Source organism: Sitophilus oryzae, unplaced genomic scaffold, assembly GCF_002938485.1.
Source record: "Sitophilus oryzae breed Bouriz unplaced genomic scaffold, Soryzae_2.0 scaffold_1442_pilon_pilon, whole genome shotgun sequence".
Taxonomy (NCBI): domain Eukaryota; kingdom Metazoa; phylum Arthropoda; class Insecta; order Coleoptera; family Curculionidae; genus Sitophilus; species Sitophilus oryzae.
The window spans coordinates 324,270-347,607 of record NW_022146107.1 but is presented as its reverse complement, the minus strand read 5'-3'; the positions used below and the strand labels follow the sequence as shown (position 1 = coordinate 347,607).

The following is a 23,338-nucleotide window of genomic DNA, read 5'->3' as shown; positions in this document are numbered from 1 at the left end:
TTTTAGTGAGTTGTATGCAACCAACGATACATGTGACGTCAAATTGAAATTGTGCAAAATAAAAACACGGCATATACAGGGTGTCCCAGAAATAAGTGTAAATATTTTAACTGGTAGTATAGTTCAACCCCAGAAACACGCCTATGAGTTTTTTTTCGCAAAAAAAAAATTGGAAATTCGAAATTTTTGGAATTTTTTTTAGTTTTTAGTTAAAAAACATAATTTCTTGATAATATGGCAATATAGGAATTAGATTAAATTTACAAGAAAGAAAATCCAGAAAAGATCCAGTGGTTCTCAAAATTTTAGCAAAAAATTTCAAAGTAAAATATCTCCGTCATTTTGGACTTATTTGAAAAACGATAAAGAGAAAATATGTTTCTTTTATCGAGATCTATCACCTCTTAAAATATTTGCACTTATTTCTGGAACACCCTGTATATCACAGTGATTTATATGCCGTGATAAAAACATACTTCGCACCTTAGATTAAGAATAAAAATAGATAGAGCAAGTCATTCATAAATTCACAAAATCGAGGTGCCTACATCGTTTTATCGGTGAGTGCCCCCACTACCATAGTTTATGGACAGCGGGGTAAAGAGGAAAGTGGTAGGGGAGTTTACAGCGGAAGAGCATCAAAACAGAATTTAACCTTGAGATTCATTGATGATAGTAAATAAAAGCCAGAGATATAGAAGTAGGTGGTTAGAGGCAAAGATAAAATATTTTTTAATAATAAATTTTAAAAATATGTTCATGCAATAAAACTAATAAATTATTATAAATACATAATAGTATATGCTATAAAATATTTAACAAACACTATAAAAAATTTGTTTATTAAATATTCAATAATTAAAAGTTAGATATAATTAAAAGATATTATACGTATTGTATATCGTATAGTGATTGATAATTGATAAACTAAAATGTTAATGGATCTATTATATAAGATGTCTTGTTATTTAGATAGTATTAATTACAAAAGAAAAATAGATGCATGTGAATAACTATTTTTTATATTAAATATCAGTAGATATTATTTACAATAATAATATAATTAATATAATGTATAATTAAAAAGCACAAAATTCATCTTTTCCTACCTATACCATAAATATATTCGGTAATTTTAAGTGGAAATATTAGCACAAAAACTAAAAAAAAACAATGTTCTGTAGTTTTCAAATTCATATTAGTAAGAGAGTAATATTTTGACCAAACGAATTCTCAGTGTAAGGATATTTACATACCATATAATTTTACATTAATTAGGTATTAATCATAACACGATATTAATAAAAAACACAAGTGTTGTATTTTAATAATATATTTAGGGACTGAGTAAAAAATATAATATATGTATAATATTCTTACATTTACAGGTTCATATTAAATAAAATATTGTAACCTGAAAAAATATATATTTTGTTAAATGCCACTGTAAGGATCCAAGCAGAAACTAATTTCTCATTGGCTTTTTACTTGTTGACATATGTATTTGCATAACAGATAACATAGTTATAGCAAATAGTCTAAAAAAAACGGCGTCAAAGGCGGCTGAGGAATGACGATTGATAATTTAGCGAGGTCAATCTTAAACTACACCATTTAAAAATCATATTTACTTAATGTAAAAATAAATTACAACCTTAGAGCGCCTTTAAAAAATAGTACGAGCCAAGAAAATGACTTCTAGGGCTTGACCTCACTGAAATTATCATATTTTCATTCCCCAGTCGCCTTTGAAGCCGTTTTTTTCTCGATCGTATGGTTTCCTAACTTATTCAATCAATCAATCATTTATTTATTTCCATAAAACAATGTACAATTGTATAGGAATAGTCAATAAATTCTTAAAGCTAACACAAATATATAATACAAAATATAAAAAAACAAACACAACAGATCATAATAAAATTATCATATACGTAGGCCTCATATTATAATTTGCAGGTATTCCTCCACACTATAAAAGTTCATTCCGAACAAATCATTTTTTAAGTAAAAGTCTAGAATATGCGATTCTAATCACTATCATAATTTGTCTCTCAACAAAAGTAATTCTGTAGCTCTGCCTAGGGTTCACATCTCTCACTATTTTGCATAGTAGCATTACGTCAATTTTAAACATGATGTAAAGGACCAATTTCATATGCACTATGTAATTAAAGTAACGACTTCCACACCATGAATATCTTCACTTCCTAAAACAAAATATAAACATGAAGTTGGTGAATATAAATATCTACATTGAGTATACATTGTGAGCAAAATAAAATTGACGATCAATGACATTCACCACATAAATTTACATTTTATAAAATTACATAAATCTTGCTTTCAAAGCCAACCCTAACGCTGTTTTTTTTTCGATGGTGAGATCTTATACAACTATAGTGTAATTTTTTCGTATGGTAGATCTTAATATAATATATATTATGTATATATATATATACAAATCTATATACATATAGGGTAACACCTCTCATAGGACGAAGGCTCCGAAGGAAAATGAAAGTAATTTGTATGACTTGATTGATTTCTAAACCCTCCATTTGTTCTTTCAATACAAACTTCCATCAACAAAAATCCTTGAAACCTTCATATCGTATGAAAGGCACCACCCTGTACACTTTGAATCTGTGTATACATATTAGTATATAGTAATATTTTATATTAAAAAATTAAACTGTAAATATATATGTACTTACATATTGTGACGGAATAGGTATCCTAACAAGATCATAGTTCTTATCTCGTTATATGCAGGATCCTGATATCTTAATGTTAATTTCCTAGGTGATGTTGAAACAACTGAAAGACCACAAATCGCGACATAAATGGCTGTGAAAATCATCAGATTTTAAATATTTTCTTCAATTCCTTATAAAAAAATCAGCTGTTCTTGAGTTCTCTTTTGCTCGACTTTTTAATATTATGCTATGAATAAATCCTAACAGAGAAAACCATTTAATTTTTCTCTCACTATCTTTTAGAAATCTGAAATAAAATATTTATCTTAGTAATAGAAAACGTAAATAGGCATTATTTTACAAATGTAAACATACCAATTATAATTTATGTAAACATACAAATTATTTGTATTCATAATTAAATACAAATATACGATTTTAAATCGGACAATATTGTAACAAAAATATAAACATTACTTCTTATAATATACATAATATATTATATTCACAAAATTATATTATAAAACAAATAAACAAATTTTAACAAATATGGTAAATATTTTAGGTAAATAAAACGAGATGTTGTATTACCACAGAACAGTACTTACTTTTGAAATGACGATGTTTAAATTCTTTTATTCTCACACATTTTGCCAGTGTAGACCCATTTTAAATGCTAATTTTGGTCTTTTATATAAAATGAAACAATTATACATTAATAGTTTATTAATAGTTAAGAAATATGGAAAAATAAAAGCACGGCAAACAGCTGATCATGCCAATCAGCTGTTTATCGACAGTATTGACACTGTTGACCGCGTCCAATTCCCCTACTATAGAAAATACTATAACAACAGAGCGGCGTTGTCAGATTAAAAATTAATCCTAACGGCTGATGAAAAATGACGAAATTTACAAATATTTCAAGTTTATTTTTCTTGTAATCTTGACTGAATCTTAATAAGTACTAAATAAAATTATAAATGTCGAAATTTTGAAAAGTAGTAAGCTAATTATATTATTATTTTCTTAAGATTTCCCCAAAGTATACGTATACAAAATTAAAAATAAACAAAAGCGGAGAAATACTGGGCAACATACCAAACAATAACAATAGGATGTTGGCATTCGCATAAAATGTAAACAGTTCCCCTGTGCTTCGCACACAAGCTTCGCACATGGGTCGTCTGATTTTCGAAGCGGAAGCGGAAACGTCTCGAACCTCGAAATCCGAGCGAATCTCCCTCCACCAGAGGAGTTGCCAACTTTCTGAAATATAATTCCCCACGAAGATGGTCAAAATTTTCCGTTTTTTTTTCTAAAAATTCCCACTAGTTAGTTCTCAAACCTAATATCGGGTCATCGTCAACACAATACAGATGTTATATGATTTTTAACTGAAAATTTAAAAAATCGTATTTTAAATTTCATTGTAAAGTGCCATGTTTCTATTAACCACACTAATTATTGTGAATCAAGAGGGGCCTTGGAAGAATAAATTTGATCGTCTAATGTTTTTCGTGTCTTGTCGTAGTCGGTCAAAAGATGCCCAAATCGTATTTTTAAGCATATCTCAATATCTCAATTATTTCAAATGGAATGAGGGTTGTCGTCCACTCTCGTTCCATTTGAAACAAATAAATAGGATTAAACATATGATTTGGGCATCTTTTAACCGGCCAGGACAAGACACTAAAAACATTAGACGATCAAATCTATTTTTCCAAGGTTCCTTTTATTAAAAATTAGTGTTAATTATTAACACAGCCATGACACTCGTCCAGAATGAAATTTAAGATACGATTTTTTTAAGCGAAAATGTCCAAAGTTGACATATATGATATGTTATTCTATTCAAAGTATTATTTTCTCTGGAATAAAGTAAAAAAAATACCGAGGGTGCCATTTAAAAATCAAAAGTTACATAGTCATTTCCGGTAAAACAGGAAGTGACCAAAACTATTGAATACGTAATCAATCCTAATTTATGTCATATATACTAACATACCAAATCTCGTTTTTTTAACTGAAAAAATAAAAAATTATAGGGGTGGGCCACTTTTGAGACGCACCCCGTATGCCTCCAAGAAATATGCATTATAAAAAAATATGGTGTAAATTATGAAAAAAAAATATTGTTTAGAATTTAAATAAGATACTTTTTGTGTCAATTTACATATTTATTATTCAAAAATTTAAACCGCTAAAACAACCGCTAGCCACTAAATGGAGTTTTTAACCGCTAAACTCAAAAAAGCCGATAGTTCTAGCAGTAAAACCTTAGAGTAAAACAGTGGCCGTAGATTAAAAATTAAAAGATTAAAAAATAAATTAACTACTATTTTTGTTTTAAAGTTAAATCTGCGACCATAAAATAGTTGGCGAATGGCCAATGATTGGCCATATGACCATAGAACGATTGAACGATTGGACATCATAACCAGGGTTCGGAAAACTACATGTTACATTTAAAAACTACATAAACTACATTACATGTAGTTAATGTATTTTATGTAGAGGGTGTAGTTTATGTAACCTATGTATATGTAACTTTCAAATGTCAAAGGTTTGAGGTGAGGTTATAATAAGTTGAAGCTTTGAAAACACATAATGTATTTAAGAAAACAGAAGAAATATGGCTTTAAATATAATATTTATATCATATTATCTCTATTACACCTCATACAAAGGAAAATTATTCATAATATCAATACATAGTTTATTAAGGTAGTTTTCATGTAGTTAATGAACGGGAAAAGACGTAATTTTTGAAGAAAAACTACACGTAGTTAATCAGGTAAATTACGTCTTAATTAACTACTTCCGAACCCTGATCATAACTTGAAATGGCGAAATATGGCGCGATGTCACAAATTACAAAAATCAAATGCAGGTTTACAGAATATTAAAATTAATGTATTCTTATACTGTTGGAAAATATTCTGCAAGTTATAAATACCAAAAAATAACAAAAAACATTTTAAACAAATAATTTTTTTATTTAAAACACATAAAATTCAAAGTGACAAATAACAAACAAAACAAAAAACAGCTGATAATCAGTCCATCATGGCTGCCGATAGCGATGGTCTCCTAAACATGAAGATGTTAAACTTTTATTTAATTTTTGTTTTAAAATGTCGAAAACATTTAATTTTATAATTATTTTAGAGTTTTTAATTTATTATTTATCATGCCACCAAAAAAATCAAGCAAGAAAAAATCAGTTAAAAATTTAGGAGGTAATGTAATGTTAGAAACTTAAGTAATAATTATTATTCCCTCTGTTTGAACTTAAATTTAATATGAATTAAATACTGTAAAGAGTCTTTGGACTAAGGTCTAAGCCTTGGTTTATATAAGAATATAAATATACAAGCGGAGTAAATTGTAGGTATTTTTTATAGTGCAAAAAATACAACACATTAAAATATAGTCTGGGTTATTTAATTTTATCTCCATACTTTTATCTTTATCTAAATTATTTATAAAATACTGATGAATACTAAAATATAATGATCAGAAGTATTTTTGTTGTTTAGCCTATATTACTAATAATTTTTATACATTGTGTTTATATAGCTAAGTCATACTTGTTTTTTGTAGATGTAACTTTAAATGACTTTGCCAATTCATCTATACCAAAGAGTCGGCCGAAAAAATCATCAAGCAATGTGTCCATTGTTGTTAAACAAGAAGTAGAAAAAAGTTGGGATGCAAAAGACGATGAAGAATTTGAGGGAGTTTTTGTTGCTCAAGAAAATGAAGATGGCACCACAAGTTATATTATACAAAAAAGGGACACACAAGTACGAAAGAAAACTCTATCTACAAGTAAAGAATGTACAGTGGGAAATAATTTTGGCAGAGATTATCCTATAGATATTTGGTATATATTATCAGAATATATAAGACCTGAAGATGTCGGAACATTTGCATCTATTTGTAAAACTTCTCATGAGGTTGTCTGTAGTTCCAGATTTTGGTTTGGGTTATATCGTAGATATTATAGATCAGTATCAACCATGCCAGAATTTTTGCAGCCTGAATGTTTAGTAAGGAAATATGGTCTAAGAGCAAATGTTATTAGGGCATTATATTACATGTATCAGCCATTTATTGATCGGATTATACCTGTTACTACATTTGAGGAACATCCCGAATCACTAAACAAGTTTGAATGTCATTTACTTTGGCATACGATGAAGAATAGAACATATACTTATTATTTTAAAATGAGGAAGAGGCTGATTGATATAAAAGTGCATTCCAGAAGTCAACCAGAACAACCTGATTTATTAGAAATATTAGATGATATATTTGTGAATCAAGATGAATACTGTCGTATATTGAAAGTATCATGTTTACATCAAGGTCTTGTTCCACCTGTTATAGGTATGTTATAAAATTATATTTCAACTTTTCTCACTGTTAGACCATTTTTCTATACCTAGTAATTTTTGGAATATGACTATTTTAAAACTAAATTTGCTGCATATTTAAATCACTCTCAAAATTCTAAACTCGAACATGTTTGATACTAGCCAAAAGTACCCTATCATAGTCTATTTTTCAAAGTTAAGTCTACTGAAATTTGTAATGTTTTTGTTATACAGGGTGTCCCAATATTCGGTGGACATAGAACTGTTCTAGTATTTTTGCAATCAAAATAAGTTCATTGGACACAGTTTACCTCTATACAAAAGTTCTTAGTTTTCCTGTTAGAGGGCCATCAAACTTTTAAAAAATTAACATATTTTTTAAGATATTTTAAGGACCGATATTCTGTTGTGAATGAGATTTGGGGTGCCTATGTTTTGCTAAGCGTTTTAACATTTAACTTTCACAAAAAAAAACAAGAAAAAGTACAGGAAGATTGAAAACTGTCCCCATCCCTACATAAATTTTAGTAGAAATATTTTCCAACTATGTTATGTACAGGGTGTCCCACTAAGAATAGCTCTCGGCTGTATCTCGGAAAGTATTAGCCGTAGGGCCTATGGAAAAAAATATTTATAACCAAAGGGGCTATGAGAAATTGCTGGAAATTATTTTCAAGTTTGTAAAACGGCCGCTAGAGGGCGCAACTATGGAAAATTAGAAAATAGAATTTTTACTTTGCCTAGATAATAGGTACTTTAAATAATAGCTTCATAATGTTCAGTAAATTTTGGATTTTTTTTGTTAAAACCATTTTCCCTTATCTGCTAAAATAAAGTGGTGGGGGAAGGTTAGATCTGTCTTTATTTAAATGTTAATAACTCCAGACTGGATGATCGGAATCCAACAAACGAGGGCTCGTTTAAAAGAGCGTTTCTTACTCTATATTATACTATAAAAATAATAATAATGAAGTTTTGAACGTAGACGCTAGGGGGCGCTTTCTTACAACTCAACAAACAAAACGCGTTTTTTCAAAAAAATTAAATACGATAGTATGTGTAATTTTAGCTGATGAGAGTATGTGTAATTTTAGCTGAGTAAAGAGTAGTAAAAGCTTAAAAAGTCAGCGAAAACCGCATCATGATATCTTCTTTCAAACCGAAGTTATTAGCAAAAATATAATAAATACCAAAAAATATGCCCTTAATTACCTTATTTTTACAACGCGGTATCAGTAGCCCTCTTGATTATGCCCATTCTAACAAAAAAATAACATAGAAACAGTTAGTTTATTTTAAAATCGATGAAATACCAGAATATCATAATACTAGATGTATTAATATCTAATAATTAAGATATTAATAACAGTGAACAACAAATGATGATTCAGTGAAGTCATAGCTGGCTTTGAAAAAAAGTTGCTTTTGACGTAATAGTATAAACGTCAAATTGTTATTAGATCAACATTTTGATAGTCTTTTAATTGCTTTTTCAAAATGCCTCTTTTATTTGAAGTAGTTGAAATTGTTGGCATTTTGAAAAATAAATCAGAAGATAAAAAACGCTGCTGTTTATACTATTACGTCAAAAGCAACTTTTTTCCAAAGCCTGCCATGACTTCACTAAATCATCGTTTGTTGTTCACTGTTATTAATATGGTAATTATTAGATATTAATACATTTAGTATTATGATATTCTGGTATTTCGTCGATTTTAAAATAAACTAATTATTTCTAGCTTATTTTTTTGTTAGAATGGGCATAATCAAGAGGGCTACTGATACCGTGTTGTAAAAATAAGGTAATTAAGGGCTTATTTTTTGGTATTTATTATAATTTTGCTAATATCTTCGGTTTGAAAGAAGATATCAAGATGCGGTTTTGCTGACTTTTTAAGCTTTTACTACTCTTTACTATCAGCTAAAATTGCATATACTATCGTATTTATTTATTTTTTTTGAAAAAAATCGCGATATGTTTGTTAAATTGTAAGAAAGCGCCCCCTAGCGTTTACGTTTAAAACCTTATTATTATTATTTTTATGGTATAATATAGAGTAAGAAACGCTCTTTTAAACGAGCCCTCCTTTGTTGGATTCGGATCATCCAGAGAGTCTGAAGTTATTAACATTTAAATAAAGATAGATCTAACCTTCCCCCATCACTTTATTTTAGCAGATAGGGGAAAACGGTTCTAAAAAAAATCCAAAATTTACTGAAGATTATGAAGCTATTATTTATAGTACCCTTTATCTACGCAAAATTCTGTAAAAGTTATATTTTCTTATTTTCCATAACAGTTGCGCGCTCTAGCGGCCGTTTTACAAACTTGAAATTAATTTCCAGCAATTTCTGATAGCTCCTCTAGTTATAAATATTTTTTCGGTAGGCCCTACGCCTAATACTTTCCGAGATACAGAGATTACAGAGATACAGAGATATGAGATTTTAACTACAGGTAACTATATTGTTTTGTCCACTCTATCGCCATCTATTAACAATTTTTTGGAACGTAGGTAATTTATTTTTTTTGTACAGAAATAGATGATTTTTCTTCTATTTCCTATTTTTTAATAAGAATAAGTTACTTTAAATGCGACATCGCTCCATTATATCGTATTATTCTCAAGCAGGTGACGTTTCATTTAGAATTAACTTATCCTCATCAAAAAATATGAAATAGATAGAAAAAACAGCTATAGTTAATAAAATAAAAATAATTAACTGTGGATATGTTTAATAATAATTATTAGTAATAACTTTATATTAAAAAAAGTAAATAATACAAATTATACAATAAATAAAATTTCTTCTTCAGACGAAGGCTCGCGCGGCATTGCTATACTTAACTTGTTCATATAAATACAATAATAATAATAAATCAATACAATAGCATTAAATAATATAAAATACAACTAACAAAGTTTTGTCGCGAACTTATTCGAAGCGCGGCGAAAAAACGTGAATTGGATCAATGGTATCTATGTATAAAAATGCAGACCCACGGATTAGAGCGAAGTAACCATGAAGTAACGCGAAGAATCAAAATACATGCAATTAATCCAATGACATTTAGGCCGCGCGCTGAGCGCGCTGGCGCTTCGGAAAATTTAAAGCATGATGCGCACTTGAGTGAAGCGCGCCGAAGCCGAAGCAATGCGAAGCACTGTTTTTCGCACGCGATGGATAATTAAGGTTGTTTTAAGCTGACCTTTTAATTTTAGTATTATGCGTAGAGAAATATTATCTATGTGACGATTTGATAAAAACATTGGATTCATAACATTAATATAAAAATGCCTTTTATTCTGCATTTTTCCTCAATTTCTGCCGAGGTGTTTTCTCGTCTCAATTCATTATGATCATTTGGATTCTCAACATAACTCTTTGTAGCTCTCTATAATCATAATGAATGTTTCATCATCCTTGATCTCAATAATTAAACTGAATTCACAGGTTGTACGATTCCTTTGCTATGCTTGAGATCTGAAACAAATAAATTTGTATAATTATGTGACACATCAAATAAACCTCGAGTATGTTTTATAGGATGAAAAAATTAAAAGTTGATGCCGTTGAAGGGCTCTAAAATCTCAACAGAAATTGGCTATGAACTTTTTATCTTAGTCTTTAAGTTAACACAGGCATTACTTTTCATAAGAAATAATTATGGTGTTTATATGCCTTTTAAAAATAAGCAGGATTCAAAAACAATTGCTGATAAAGCGAATTTACATTTTTGAGTAGTGAGCCCCACTTATTATATTTTTTAATTCTTACCTAACTTGGATGTAAACAACTGCCTGGGTTAAATTCTTAAAAAAGGTCTTACAAGAGACAGATCTTACCTCACTCACAAAAATTGCATCATCTGCACTCTGGAAGATTTCTTATTTGGGTTATCTGATCCTTTCTATCATTATAGATACATTTTTTCTATCATATTAGATCCTTTCTATCATTATATCTATCATTATAGATACAATTTAAAAAATCTAAAACGATAATTTTAATAAACCAAATTCAGTTTGGATTCGTAATACATATTAACATTTTTAATAAACTTTGGAATATCTAATAATTGAATCACTCTCTGCCAAATTAAAGTAGCCAGTGTCATAACTTGTTTATTTACAGCTGAATTAAAATATTTTTTGTTATAAAGTTGATATGATATTTTTTTTAAATAATGTTATCTTCATTACTGAGTATTTTGCGACTTTAATTTGGCCCAACGGTGTAGGTACCTACCCTTTTCAGTTACTGCTTTTCTCAGGTAACATGTCTAATACCAACGAGAGAGTGGTCCACCAACAAGTTCTACAACAAATGTTTGTCTTTAAATACAGGGTTTGTACCTCTGATCGACTTTACTGGACACCAAATTACCAGTAGGTTGATCATCTAAAAGATTATTTTAATTTTATTAGATCAAAATATCTGAAAACGTTCTTTATTTAACTAAATGCATATACTTACCCATATGAACTTTGTGTATATAAAAACTCAGTTGGAAGAGAATTAACTTCTAAACCTCTTTTTATTCCAGGTACGATTTTGATTAGAAAAATGTAAGTCACAAACTCTATAAATCTTTTTAAATATCTTGCTGGTGTTGTATTTTTTCCATTTTAAGGTTTCGCACTTAATATCACTTTTGAAATAATGTAGGATCGTTCTTCGAGAATGTATGTCTTTTGAAAACAAATCCATGCATACGCGTACCACAACAACATACTTATGAAAGGGTTTACGGCCTGATTCCATCATTGTTTTTAATAAAAGTTTAAACAATCACTAAAATTTCAGTAAAACTTTTTCGATTTTTGACGGTGCATATTATTTGATTAAAACTGACTTGATTTGATTTGAAAAACGCTAAAAGTCATAATATTTTTCCCTCCAGCGCGACCGGTGGTTCGTCACAGAACTAATAAATTTGTGTATAACTGGTTGCGGTGAAAAAGTCCTTTCAAAGATCTCAATTTCAGTTTCCCATATATTTTAGTTTATATGTGGTATTCAATTACAATCAAACGTCACAAAGTGATTGTAATTTAGCTCGTAAGATTTAACTCCAACTAGCATGGCAAGTTAAATACCTAAACGTTTGAAAAAAGAGCTCTGGTTTCGAATTCTGTAACTTTGACATAAAAACGTTACGCTTTCAAAGCGGTGAGCGGAAGTATGCGATTAGCGGAACGCCAAGCAGTCGATTTTGGTATTCTCGTTGCCGTGCGAATCGTTTTCTGGATACGCGTTGAGCACATATTGACAGCATCGCAATTTTGCAGGTATGTTAAATGTGAATTTCATAACCTATTGTTGAGTTATGTCAACCTATTTTTCTATGGATATGTCATTATTCTTATTATACGAGGGAAATGTTGAAAACGCTTCTCAGCATTTTCGATGTTTTGAACAATATTTATAGCTGCCAAGTCGTAAATTATCAATTACTTATTGAGAAATTTATAGAAGAAGTAGCAATGTTCATTAAAGAGCAAGATAACGCACAAAATCACAATTTTTTCGATTTTCACTGACAGTTCGACAAGCAAAACGATTCTTTAAGGCAACCGTTTTCAAAGCGCTTAGCGCAATCAGTAAAAACGCCAAGCGCGTCAGATGAGAATACCCAAATCGACAGTTAAGTGCGCGCTCAGCGAAAATTAACGTCATATACGCTGAGCGTCTAAAAGCACTTAGCGTTTTCTAATGGTGGGTTCATACTTCGAGTATTAGCCCTAACCTTACCCTTAACATTAACCCTAAGAAATTAACCTTGAGAACTTAAGGAAAGGCCGTTCATACTTCTCCTACTTGTCTTAAGAAAATAATCAATATTCTCGTAAGCGCTTGCGCTCATATAAAACATATGTTTTGAACTAACCTAAATTCACAATTATTTTTAAAATTTCTAATACTAGAGAAACTAATTTTTACATTAATAATTTCTAGACCAAAAAATATATAATTTATTTACATTTATAAACCGTCAAAGTCAACATGTCAGAAATTATTTCGAGAATTCTTAAGACTCCTAGCTTTGAGCATGCGCGATTCAGTTTTGAATTAGCATTAGCCCTAAGAATATAAAATATCCCAACCTGTTAGGACTAAGGCTAATGTTAGGGCCGATACAACGAGAGCATGAACGCTAGCGTTCGTTAACGTTGATTCATATTCTTGGGGTTAGGACTAATGTTAGTGTTAGGGCTAAGATCGGAAGCATGAACCCACCATTAGTTACAGAATTCGGGCCCTATTTTAATATGTTTAAATGATGTAGAAAAATTTGAAGGTGGGCTTTATAAGGAAGTATTACAATATGAATTACACAATGGCAAAACTGCATAAAATTATTTTAAATTTCGTTTGTAGAAATCTGTTTTCTTTTAAATTTATCGCCCTCTATTATGTAGTAGCGAAACTACCGCATCAAAATATCTGATTTGGAGACAGGCTCTGTTGATTCCTTTTGATACCTACGATTGTCTCCTTTTGATACCTACGATTTTATACATGTAACGAGGCTTCTGTTGCGTAGCTAGATATTCTGTGGTTGGAGGGACTTGAGATATGTCAAAGAAATTTGGTGTCCATTTTCCATTCATTGCAATTTCACATTTCGCTTCGAGCCTTTGTGTCGTTTGTATCGTTCACGTGCATTTTTAATAATTTTACTTGCATTTTTAATTTCACTTTTAATCATGTCTCATAATCATGAAGTATTATTAATTGATTTGATTCAGAAGTTTCCGTACTTGTACGATAAAAGCATGGAGTATAAAAATAATAATATTCGCAACAATGCGTGGGACTCCATCGCCGCAGCATTAACCACCTCTGGTAAGTCAATTCTTAGTTTATTAAAGTTTTGATTGTAAATGTGTTTTATATTGTAGTTGAGGATATTCAGCGAGTATGGAGGAATCTGCGGGAGAGGTATGGCAAAGAAAGGAAGCAGATTCGAAATATGCCGTCGGGGTCAGGGGCCCCTGATTTGGTGTGGCCCCTCTATGATCTTATGCGGTTTATGGATAAACACATGTTGTCCAGAAAGTAAGTTTTCATGCATTTTAATGTAAAAATAATTGAGACACATTTATATTTTTACGATCATTCAATAAAATATTATGAGTTTTTTTTATTTATTTACATATTTAAATATATTTTAGATGAGTTTCAAATTTGGGTCGGTTGTTTTCATCGTCAAGTGGCACAGAGCCCCTTGCGTCCCCACTGTCATCGCAAAGCGTATGGGACACGCCGATAGAAGTGTATGAAGATGACGAGGCAGGTAATGACGAGAAAGTTGACAAATTCAAAGAATGCCGTAGATGATACATTATCATTATTACAAAATTACATTAAAGAAAAATCAGAGGTGGACAAAAATTTAAGTTTTGGACAATATGTCAGGCTAACATTAGCCGATATGCCACTGCGAGAACAAAACCACAAAAAATTCAAAAATTGTAGATATTTTAAATGAAATTTATAATGAATAAAGTTATAATATTTTATGAATGTGTATATTATTCCACCCATAGAAAGAATATGATCAAGCATGCTTTGTATGGCTAATAATTGTGAAATTTCATTGTTCTTTTTTGCCTCAAAGGCCAGTTGATCATACATGTGTATACTATTTTTTTACTACACCTACCGTAAATATGATCGAGTAAAAAATGGCGTCCAGTTAGCTTTGAAATGACAGCCGTCTTCATTTTGAAGTAATTTCTGACGCCATTTTTTTTATTTTATAGTATTTTTTATAGTAGTCCACTAATAGAAATAAAACAATATAATATAATTTCCAACACATTTATTCAATAAGTCCTTCATTTAAAGTATTATTTTGCCAAAGCACTTCGCCGGCTGGCGAAACAAAATAATTTTTTAAATTGTCCCTCATATCATATAATATTCGGGAAAATCTGTTTGCAGCCAATCTTCCCACAGATTTAAGGGTCTGCACCTCTTCAGGAGTCTCTACATCCATCAACTCTGGATATGTATCCACTGCAGTTTCCTTATTGCAATAATTATGTAGACATACCATTGCCTTGACAAATAAGTCTATATTATTTACATCGGCAGTTATTGCATTTCTTAATAGTCTCCACCGGTTGACTGAAATTCCGAAACTGTTTTCAATGCACCTGCGGGCTCGTGTGAGCCTGTAATTGAAAATACGTTTATCGTCTTCCAAGTTTCGCCCAGGGTAGGGCCTTAATGTGTAGGATTTTAACGGAAAGGCTTAATCAGCAACAAATGTATATGGATGGATAATTTCACTGTTGGCTAAACGTTGTGGATTGGGTAAATACAATTTATTATTGTCTATTAGCGTCCCAAATGCAGAACTGCTAAATATACTACCATCACTTTCACTTCCATACGCACCAATGTCAACTAAAGTGAAGTTATATTTTGCATTACAACACGCCATTAGCACAATACTAAAAGTTTTTTTATAATTAGAAAAAAAAACACTTTTTGCCGGGGCCTGGATCTTAACGTGTTTCCCGTCCAGTGCCCTTATACAATGAGGGAAATTCCACTACTTCTCAAATTCTTCTACTATCTTTAGCCAATCTTCCTGTGAAGCTGGGGGTCTTAAATATTCACTGGTCTCTTTGATTATGTAGTGGACAGTAGAGTGACCTACATGGTATTTCCAGGCAATTGTTTGCATTGACGTTCCTTGAGAAAAGTAGCTGAAAATAATAAGAACTCCATATATATACGAGTACAAATGTATACATTATATAGTTTTTAACTTAAATTAAAATATACTTACTGTAAAGTTATGGCCAGGCGTTCTTCTGCGTTAATACCATCATATATCCCCCTTTTTGTTAAATATGGCATCAACATATTCAATAAATTGTTGAATGCGTTCCCCGACATCCTCGTATATTTTTGGAACTGCCCAGGATCATTCGCCTTCATGGGAAGAAAATATGCTCTATAAAAGCCCTTTGTGGCTCTTTCTGTATTTATCTTCCTTGTTTTAACAAGCCGCTTTTTACAGAGATTTTTACAAATTAAGTAGCAGAATAGAACTCCTGCTACAATAACACTATCGATATCCATTTTAATAGGACTTAAAACAAACTGGTAAATTTTATAAAATACTACGCCAAGTGAAGATGAGAAGCACAAAAATAATAGATAATTAATAGACACGTGAAAAATGACAAATGACAATACCAATACCACAGAAGAGCATAGACTGCTGACAATGACATTGACATGCAGAATCCGATAGAAACCAACGCGCATGTCTACGGTAAATATATCGTTACGTCTTACGGCCGCTATGAATCGATTCTTTAAATGCCTTACGTCTTACGGCTATCGATACGGGTTACGGCTACGGAACTCTGAATCCAGCATAAGTGTATGCGTTCTCAATAGGCAGTGTTGCCATTCTGTTCCCCTATAAGTAACTGTCGAGTTAACAACCTGTATATGACGGAGCGGCTGAGGCGTAACATTGGCTGCCATAGTCTAGTTTGGAAAGTATAACGGCTTTATAAATATTTAAGAGTATTGAATACCCCCTTTGAATACTTGATATTCGCAGTATTTTGAGGTCTGATACAGTTGGTTTCATGCTGCTTGATGTGAGGGAGCCAGCCAAAAATTTGTGTTCATTACGAGATGAAATGTGGCCGTTTATATTTAGATTACCGATGCGAGGGCAGTTTCTGAATTTACAGAAATGCACTCAGGCTGACTTATCGGTCTCAAGGATAGACCACAGCTAGTTGCCCAATTTGGCAAAAGATCGAGGCATAACTGTAGTTGGGCTTCGCTAATCTTGTAGTCCTGGGATGAATGATAAATGACTATAATCATTTATCATTCGCGTAAATATTATCATCTGCGAAGATCCTATAGTTTAGATGCATTGGTATAATTATATTTTACAAATTTATAAATCTAATTTTTTCTTTGACCTTTTGTATATTTATTTGGGATTTATTCTTGGTTTTAGGCCTTTTCAATAAGACAGTAACGATTTACAGCAATTTTAGCATTGAAAGCATGCCTTTGCTTTTCTTCGTCAACACCCAACACCCTTCTAAAAAGTGTTTATGAATTTTGTCAAAAATAATAAACACTTTTTAGAGGGGTGTTGGGTGTTGACGAAGAAAAGCAAAGGCATGCTTTCAATGCTAAAATTGCTGTAAATCGTTACTGTTTTATTGAAAAGGCCTAAAACCAAGAATAAATCCAAAATAAATTATATTTTACTAAATATTACTAAATATAAATTTTTAAAAAGTAACTATATTCGTTAATATTTAGTCTAGAAGAAAAATGATAGGAGATATAATGTTTGTGAAATTTAGAATTTTCTATAAAAAAGTGTCTAGTTTTTTTGAAAAAAAAAATACAAACGGAGATATTTGAATAAAGCAAAAAGGTCCAAGATGGCGGCGGTTTTGGACCGAATGGGACTTTTGAGGGGTTAGGTTAAACAGGAGATAATGCGAATTATCTACATATTCGCGCTGAGATTGGTTGATTACTATTTTTTTAAAGGCTGTTAGGTTAAAATTAATTAAAATTTAAAAAATCTCAATCTAATCTCAAAAATGTTTTCAATGGCACATTCTATGTCATTTTTACTGATTGACTTTACAAATCTTTCAATTACTAATTAGATATCATACAACTATTTTTAATAGTGTGCGATTAATTCCGATGTTTTCTATTTTCCCCATATTTTTACTACACTAATGCTATATATAATATCATAGTCGCTATGAAAAAAGTAATAAATAATGACGCTCTGACTTGTTTGTTAAGCAAAGTAAGAACAAAACTTGAATTCAAGTTTAATTTGTTGTTTGAGTTGAGGTAGTAAATTTAGAGTAAAGATAATAGTTACGGATTTTCCTACACTTTTTTTCTAGCAAAATAAAACACTAAATCACCACAATACACCAAAACACTTTTACTTTTACACTGGACGCGAGTTTCGCTAACCATGTTAGCATCATCAGCAGATGATTATAAACTTTTTTTTTTAGTTATATTTATATATATATATATTTAGTTTATAATCATCTGCTGATGATGCTAACATGGTTAGCGAAACGCGTGTCCAGTGTAAAAGTAAAAGTGTTTTGGTGTATTGTGGTGATTTAGTGTTTTTATTTTGCTGTGTAACACCAAAGGTTCCAACCCTCAACTGTAACTTTTTTTCTACTTGAAAAGGACATTTTTTTGATAAAAGGTTGTGACAAAAAGGCATATTTGGCCACTAGCGCAGAAATCTAAAGCAAATAAAATAGTATATTATTTTATTAGGAGTAAAAATTATACTTTTTGTGGCGAGGTTGTATGTTATGACAGTACAGGCGAGACACAAAAAGTCATTTTTACTCCGAACAGAACATGCTATTTTTTTAAACGTCACAAATACTTTTTTAAACAATTTTAAACGTTCCAAATAAAATAATAGGTATTTACGATACAAGTGAGTTAACAGCATCATTAAGACACGCGTGTGAAAGTTGCACGAGTGCGTAGCATGAGTTGTGTCACCCCTGTATACATTTAAGGAAGCAATCAAATTTTTGAGTAAAGTTTATTTCTCTGGCTTGGTTGTGAGTCAGCACCAGAATTAATTCTGAAAAGTAATGTACAAGGTGTTGACAAACCTTTTATTATAGCATGCATATTTAAGTATTTTTAAATGTCTCAAAAACCAAAGCTTTACGACATATTAAACCCTTATAATAAATACTTTATGTTATGTCCAAGAATCCAAAAATTAAATTAAATACCAGGTGTTCCATAAGAAAGAATATAACTTTGGTATGGATCATAATTCTGACACACCCTGTACATTTCAAAATTATTTTAAATTATGCACATTGTCTCTCTACACATACCCATAAAATATTTTGTTTCTACATCTTTCCGTTTTCATATAAGTAGTCAATCGAGGCGAATGAGGTGCGCCGCCCTGTATACCTATCCTAAAAATCAATTACTTTAATACCTTTGTACAAATAACACCATGCATAGCAATGTCAATATGACAATAAATAATATTGATGTCACTAGTTTAAAAAATGAGCGATTCGGAAAGTATTCCCTCTGAGATTGAAGAAGAGGCATTCAGAGCCATTTCTGGATTGCTTTTAGCAAGATCGAAACAGAAGTATGAATATACATACTCTAAGTATGAAAAATGATGCACCGAAAAAAAGTACACAACTATGAAAATGAAAAGGTACTCATAACATATTTTTTCAATTTAGTGCAAAATAAATGTTTTACAAAATATTTTTTTCTCTTTGGTAGTCATCTAAACAAGGAGTGCGATAATGCGTGAGTTAAGAACTTCTTAACTCACTTAAGAACTTCTTAACTCACTGACGTAGATAAAAAGATTTAAAAGTAATAATTTTTTGAATATTATTTTAATTTTTTTTGTTCTTTGACATTGTAAACATTTATAAATGTTTATTTTAACAATAAGACTGACAATATTATTTGTATAATGTTTTGTATTATCTTTTGTTTGTTTGTTTGTGTACCTTGTTTTTTTTACTTTGTTTGTTAGTTTACCTTTGTCTACAAATTGAAAAAATTTTTGACAATGAAGGCATTTATTTATTTATTTATTTAATACATTGTCATTACATTGTAAGTAATTATATATCGAGAAACTATGGTTACTCTCGTTAAATTTGACACTTTGTCAGTTTAATAATATATTTTCGTACTTTTGTGCTTAGGCATGGCTTAAAAGTTCTTTACTTTTATGCCTTGGCGTTAAAATGACTTTTTTATATTGACAATCACTAATACCTTTGTGACGTTTCAAAAAAAAATATATATTTTGTAAAATGTCACTGGGTTAGATCCAAACAAACCAGATTATCAGTAGCATTTCATTTGTCAAGAGATTGCCTAATGAGCTAAAAATTTAACGTTTTAAGAGTTTATATCTCGCCCGTAGCCAGGAAAATTATAAAGAAAAGACTAAAATAGCTAAATATAACTAAACAACACTACTCAAAATAATTATCCCATATTTGAATAAAAGTAATGATTACATATGTCTAAATGATGCATGCTTTTTTCTGTCTTTCTCTTTGAGTTTTTTTAGGATAATTAGAGTACAGACTGACATTTAATTTTTAGTTGGCCGACTATTTAGTTGCAAAAGTGAAAACAATACATTTTTATGGAGCCGATCGGTCCAATATTTGATTACATTACGTAGCCTAGGCTATGCGCTGACGGACAATTTTTAATCGGGCGACTATTCAATTGCATAGTTGTAACCGATATATCCTTATAGAGCCGCGCTCACATGCAATCAAATAGTCGGTCGATCGACTTCATGTTTAGTTTCGAGAATCTTCAGTAGTAGGTATAGACATTATTTACAAGAATGTTGTTTTTTTAGGTCTGAAATTGACATCTGTGTCTCTTACGCTTTCTTCAGCCCCCCGTTTCCGATACCATCGTTTGCAGTTGGGCTTTGGATCTGGATTAAATATTTCTTCAAAAGCAAATCTGGTTGACGCTTTTGTAATCCTGGACCCAGTTACTAATATACAAATACTAGATTGGTGGCACCCCCTCTATCCATGCAATCATAATATGGGATCACTTCTAAATCAGGATTAAGTTTTCTAAGTTGAAAATATATAAATCCACTAAATTTCGACTAAATACGACGATGATAAATAAGTAATAATCAGATATAATTATATTAATGTTTGTTTTCATTTGCTTAGGAGAGTGAGGTATTAGGGTGTACCAATTTTTTTTTCTTTTTATTACCGTGAAAATATCGTTCAGGATGATGAAAAAAATTCTGGTAAAGTTTGAGCCTTTAATATTAATATTAAGAGGTGTCTCGTCGTGATTTTCTATTTCCCATTTAAATAACACGAGGAAACAATTTTTTTCTTTCTTGCCTTCTAACAAATCAGCGTTTTGTAAAAATCAATACATATTCTTGTAGGAAATCGAACGGTCTTCAAAGAAGGTCTGATATGAATTTTCATTTAATCGACTCGTTTGAAAGTTATTGAAGGTTAAATTTCAACTTCAAATTGTATATGGCAACTTCCAAAAATTTCTATATTTTATTACGCAATAATGGCTTAAAAACATAAAATATCATATTTCATGTTTTTGGGCCATTATTTCGTGATAAAATATAAAAATTTTTTGAAAGTTATATACGATTAAGTTGAACTTTAACCTTCAATAACAACTTTCAAACGAGTCGATTAAATGAAAATTTATATCAGACAAACGCTGATTTGTTGGAACGCAATAAAATTCAAAAAAAAAAGAATTTGTTTTCCCATGTTATTTAAATAGGAAACAGAAAATCACTATGAGACATCTCTTAATATTAATATTAAGAGCTCAAACCTTACAAGATATTTTTTCGTCATCCTGAAATATCATTCATGGTAACTAAAAAGAAAAAAAATATTTTTTTTGGTGCACCCTAGTGAGATATATTATGGTCAAAGTTATAGTAAGAAAATGGTAGAAAGTTGTATCCAGTCCTTCCTATAATTTTGATTATTGTATTATTTAATAATTAAGGAAAAATACTTTATTTTGTATATATTTCTTTCTTGATACTTTTTACTTTGTAGTGACTAAAACAATCTTATTTTGTTGATATTAGATATCTGCTTTAAACATTTAAAATGTATTTTTTTGAATATTAAATATTCTGCTAATTTAATTATACCTTGTTTAAGATAAGTTGAGTATGAAACAAATAAATAAAAATTTTATATTTTGGGGAATATTTGGTATTATATATGACATCTTGGTTTGGTTATAATGATGCATAAAAATATTACAATTTACAAATAAGAATTATTCTGTTTTACTGCCGTGTTAATGAAAAACACCTTAACTACAATTGAGATACAAGATTTGCATTAAAATGATTAAAATATTTTCAAATTAAATGGGAAGCAAACACACCTTTTGTTTCATTTTTGGAATTTAATGAAATATAAATTCACTTCAAGTCTAAATCTGATGGTTATATTATATAAGAGTATCCTATTTTATTTTTCTTTTTCAAAAGGGGTTTTCTTTAACACAGCAGTATAGTTAACGATTTAGATCGAATATGACACAGACAAAACCTATACAGGAAAAAATGTAAAGTGATAACTCTTGTAAAGTGAGTTTATGACCTGTTCCTTCGTTGGATAAACTTAGTATGTATTGTATTTTATACAAGAGTATATACCGTATGATCAAAATAAACGGCGTTAAGTCGGCTTGGAAACAACAATGGATGACATTCGCCCTATTATTTTGCACATAAAATGATAGCAATCTTCATTTCCAAGCCAACTCTGACGCCGTTCATTTTATTGTACGGTATATAGGTATTTATTTTAGCGTTGTTTGAGATTCTCAGGTTTCATTCAGAACCTCGAAATTTGTGAAATAAATTAGTGGTTTCAATTAGCGTAGAAGTTTGTTCCTCTAATTTCAATGTAAGTATTTAGAAAGTTAAATTAGTCGTGGTAATTTTCAGTAAAAAAAAGTTAACAAACTTTTAACTTTTCCACTAATTAATTATACTTAAAAATTTGCGAGTCATTTTGGCCTTTAATTATCACCCGTCAAGAGAAATTGTGGTTAGAAATCAAAATTATATTGTTTTATAAGCTAAATATTAAGTCTTTCTCTATGGGGACAACTGACTAGTTGTTACTAAAATATTCTATTAATATTAATTGTATTTTTTCAGGGAATCGGAATGATCGTAAGAGACCACTCATTTATTGAACTAATTTAGAGGTTGTAAATGCCGCTTCAGTCACTGCAATTATTTTATGATCAATATAATTTATTATAATATACTTAGTACTGGACTTAGTGGACTCTGATAAAAATATGATTGTAACAATCATTTCTTTATGCTTTATAGAAGTTGTATTTAGTTTTTTTATACTTTTTTCCAACAAAATTTTGATGCAATGAAAATTCTATTCAAAGTTTTGTGTAATTGTGAATATTTTTGTTTTACAGTGTTTCTTTGAAATACACATAACTATTCTATTGTTTAACTATATTTTTTTATGATTGAAGGGTAAGGGGAAAAACCAGACAATGCCACAAAACCGACTTACAGTGTTTTTTTAATGTTCCCAATTTTGTAACATTAAATCACCATTATATTATCGAATACCACAAGATGTTTCGGGATTACCAAAT

The 23,338-nt window shown here is 30.3% G+C and overlaps 1 protein-coding gene and 1 long non-coding RNA gene across 2 annotated transcripts; one reads left to right on the top strand and one right to left on the bottom strand.

Moving 5' to 3' along the window:
• Positions 1–488: 488 nt before the first annotated feature.
• Positions 489–3,494, bottom strand: LOC115877004. Its single transcript, XR_004049258.1, has 3 exons — positions 3,308–3,494; positions 2,718–3,006; positions 489–2,210 (listed from the first exon to the last, which is right to left on the bottom strand). It is a non-coding gene; the product is annotated as an uncharacterized LOC115877004 (long non-coding RNA).
• A 2,095-nt stretch (positions 3,495–5,589) lies between these two features.
• On the top strand, positions 5,590–23,338 carry LOC115877003 (transmembrane protein 183). The gene is made up of 3 exons (XM_030893060.1): positions 5,590–5,941; positions 6,306–7,094; positions 20,532–23,338. Exons 1-3 carry the CDS (start codon positions 5,893–5,895, stop codon positions 20,753–20,755), a joined length of 1,062 nt encoding a protein of 353 aa, XP_030748920.1. The 5' UTR covers positions 5,590–5,892; the 3' UTR covers positions 20,756–23,338.

Coding starts and splice junctions, on each gene's coding strand:
- LOC115877003 (XM_030893060.1), top strand. CDS start 5,893: ATGCCACCAAAAAAATCAAGCAAGAAAAAATCAGTTAAAAATTTAGGA. Junction 5,942..6,305: donor ATCAGTTAAAAATTTAGGAG/GTAATGTAATGT, acceptor TGTTTTTTGTAG/ATGTAACTTTAAATGACTTT. Junction 7,095..20,531: donor TCTTGTTCCACCTGTTATAG/GTATGTTATAAA, acceptor TTGTTTTTTTAG/GTCTGAAATTGACATCTGTG.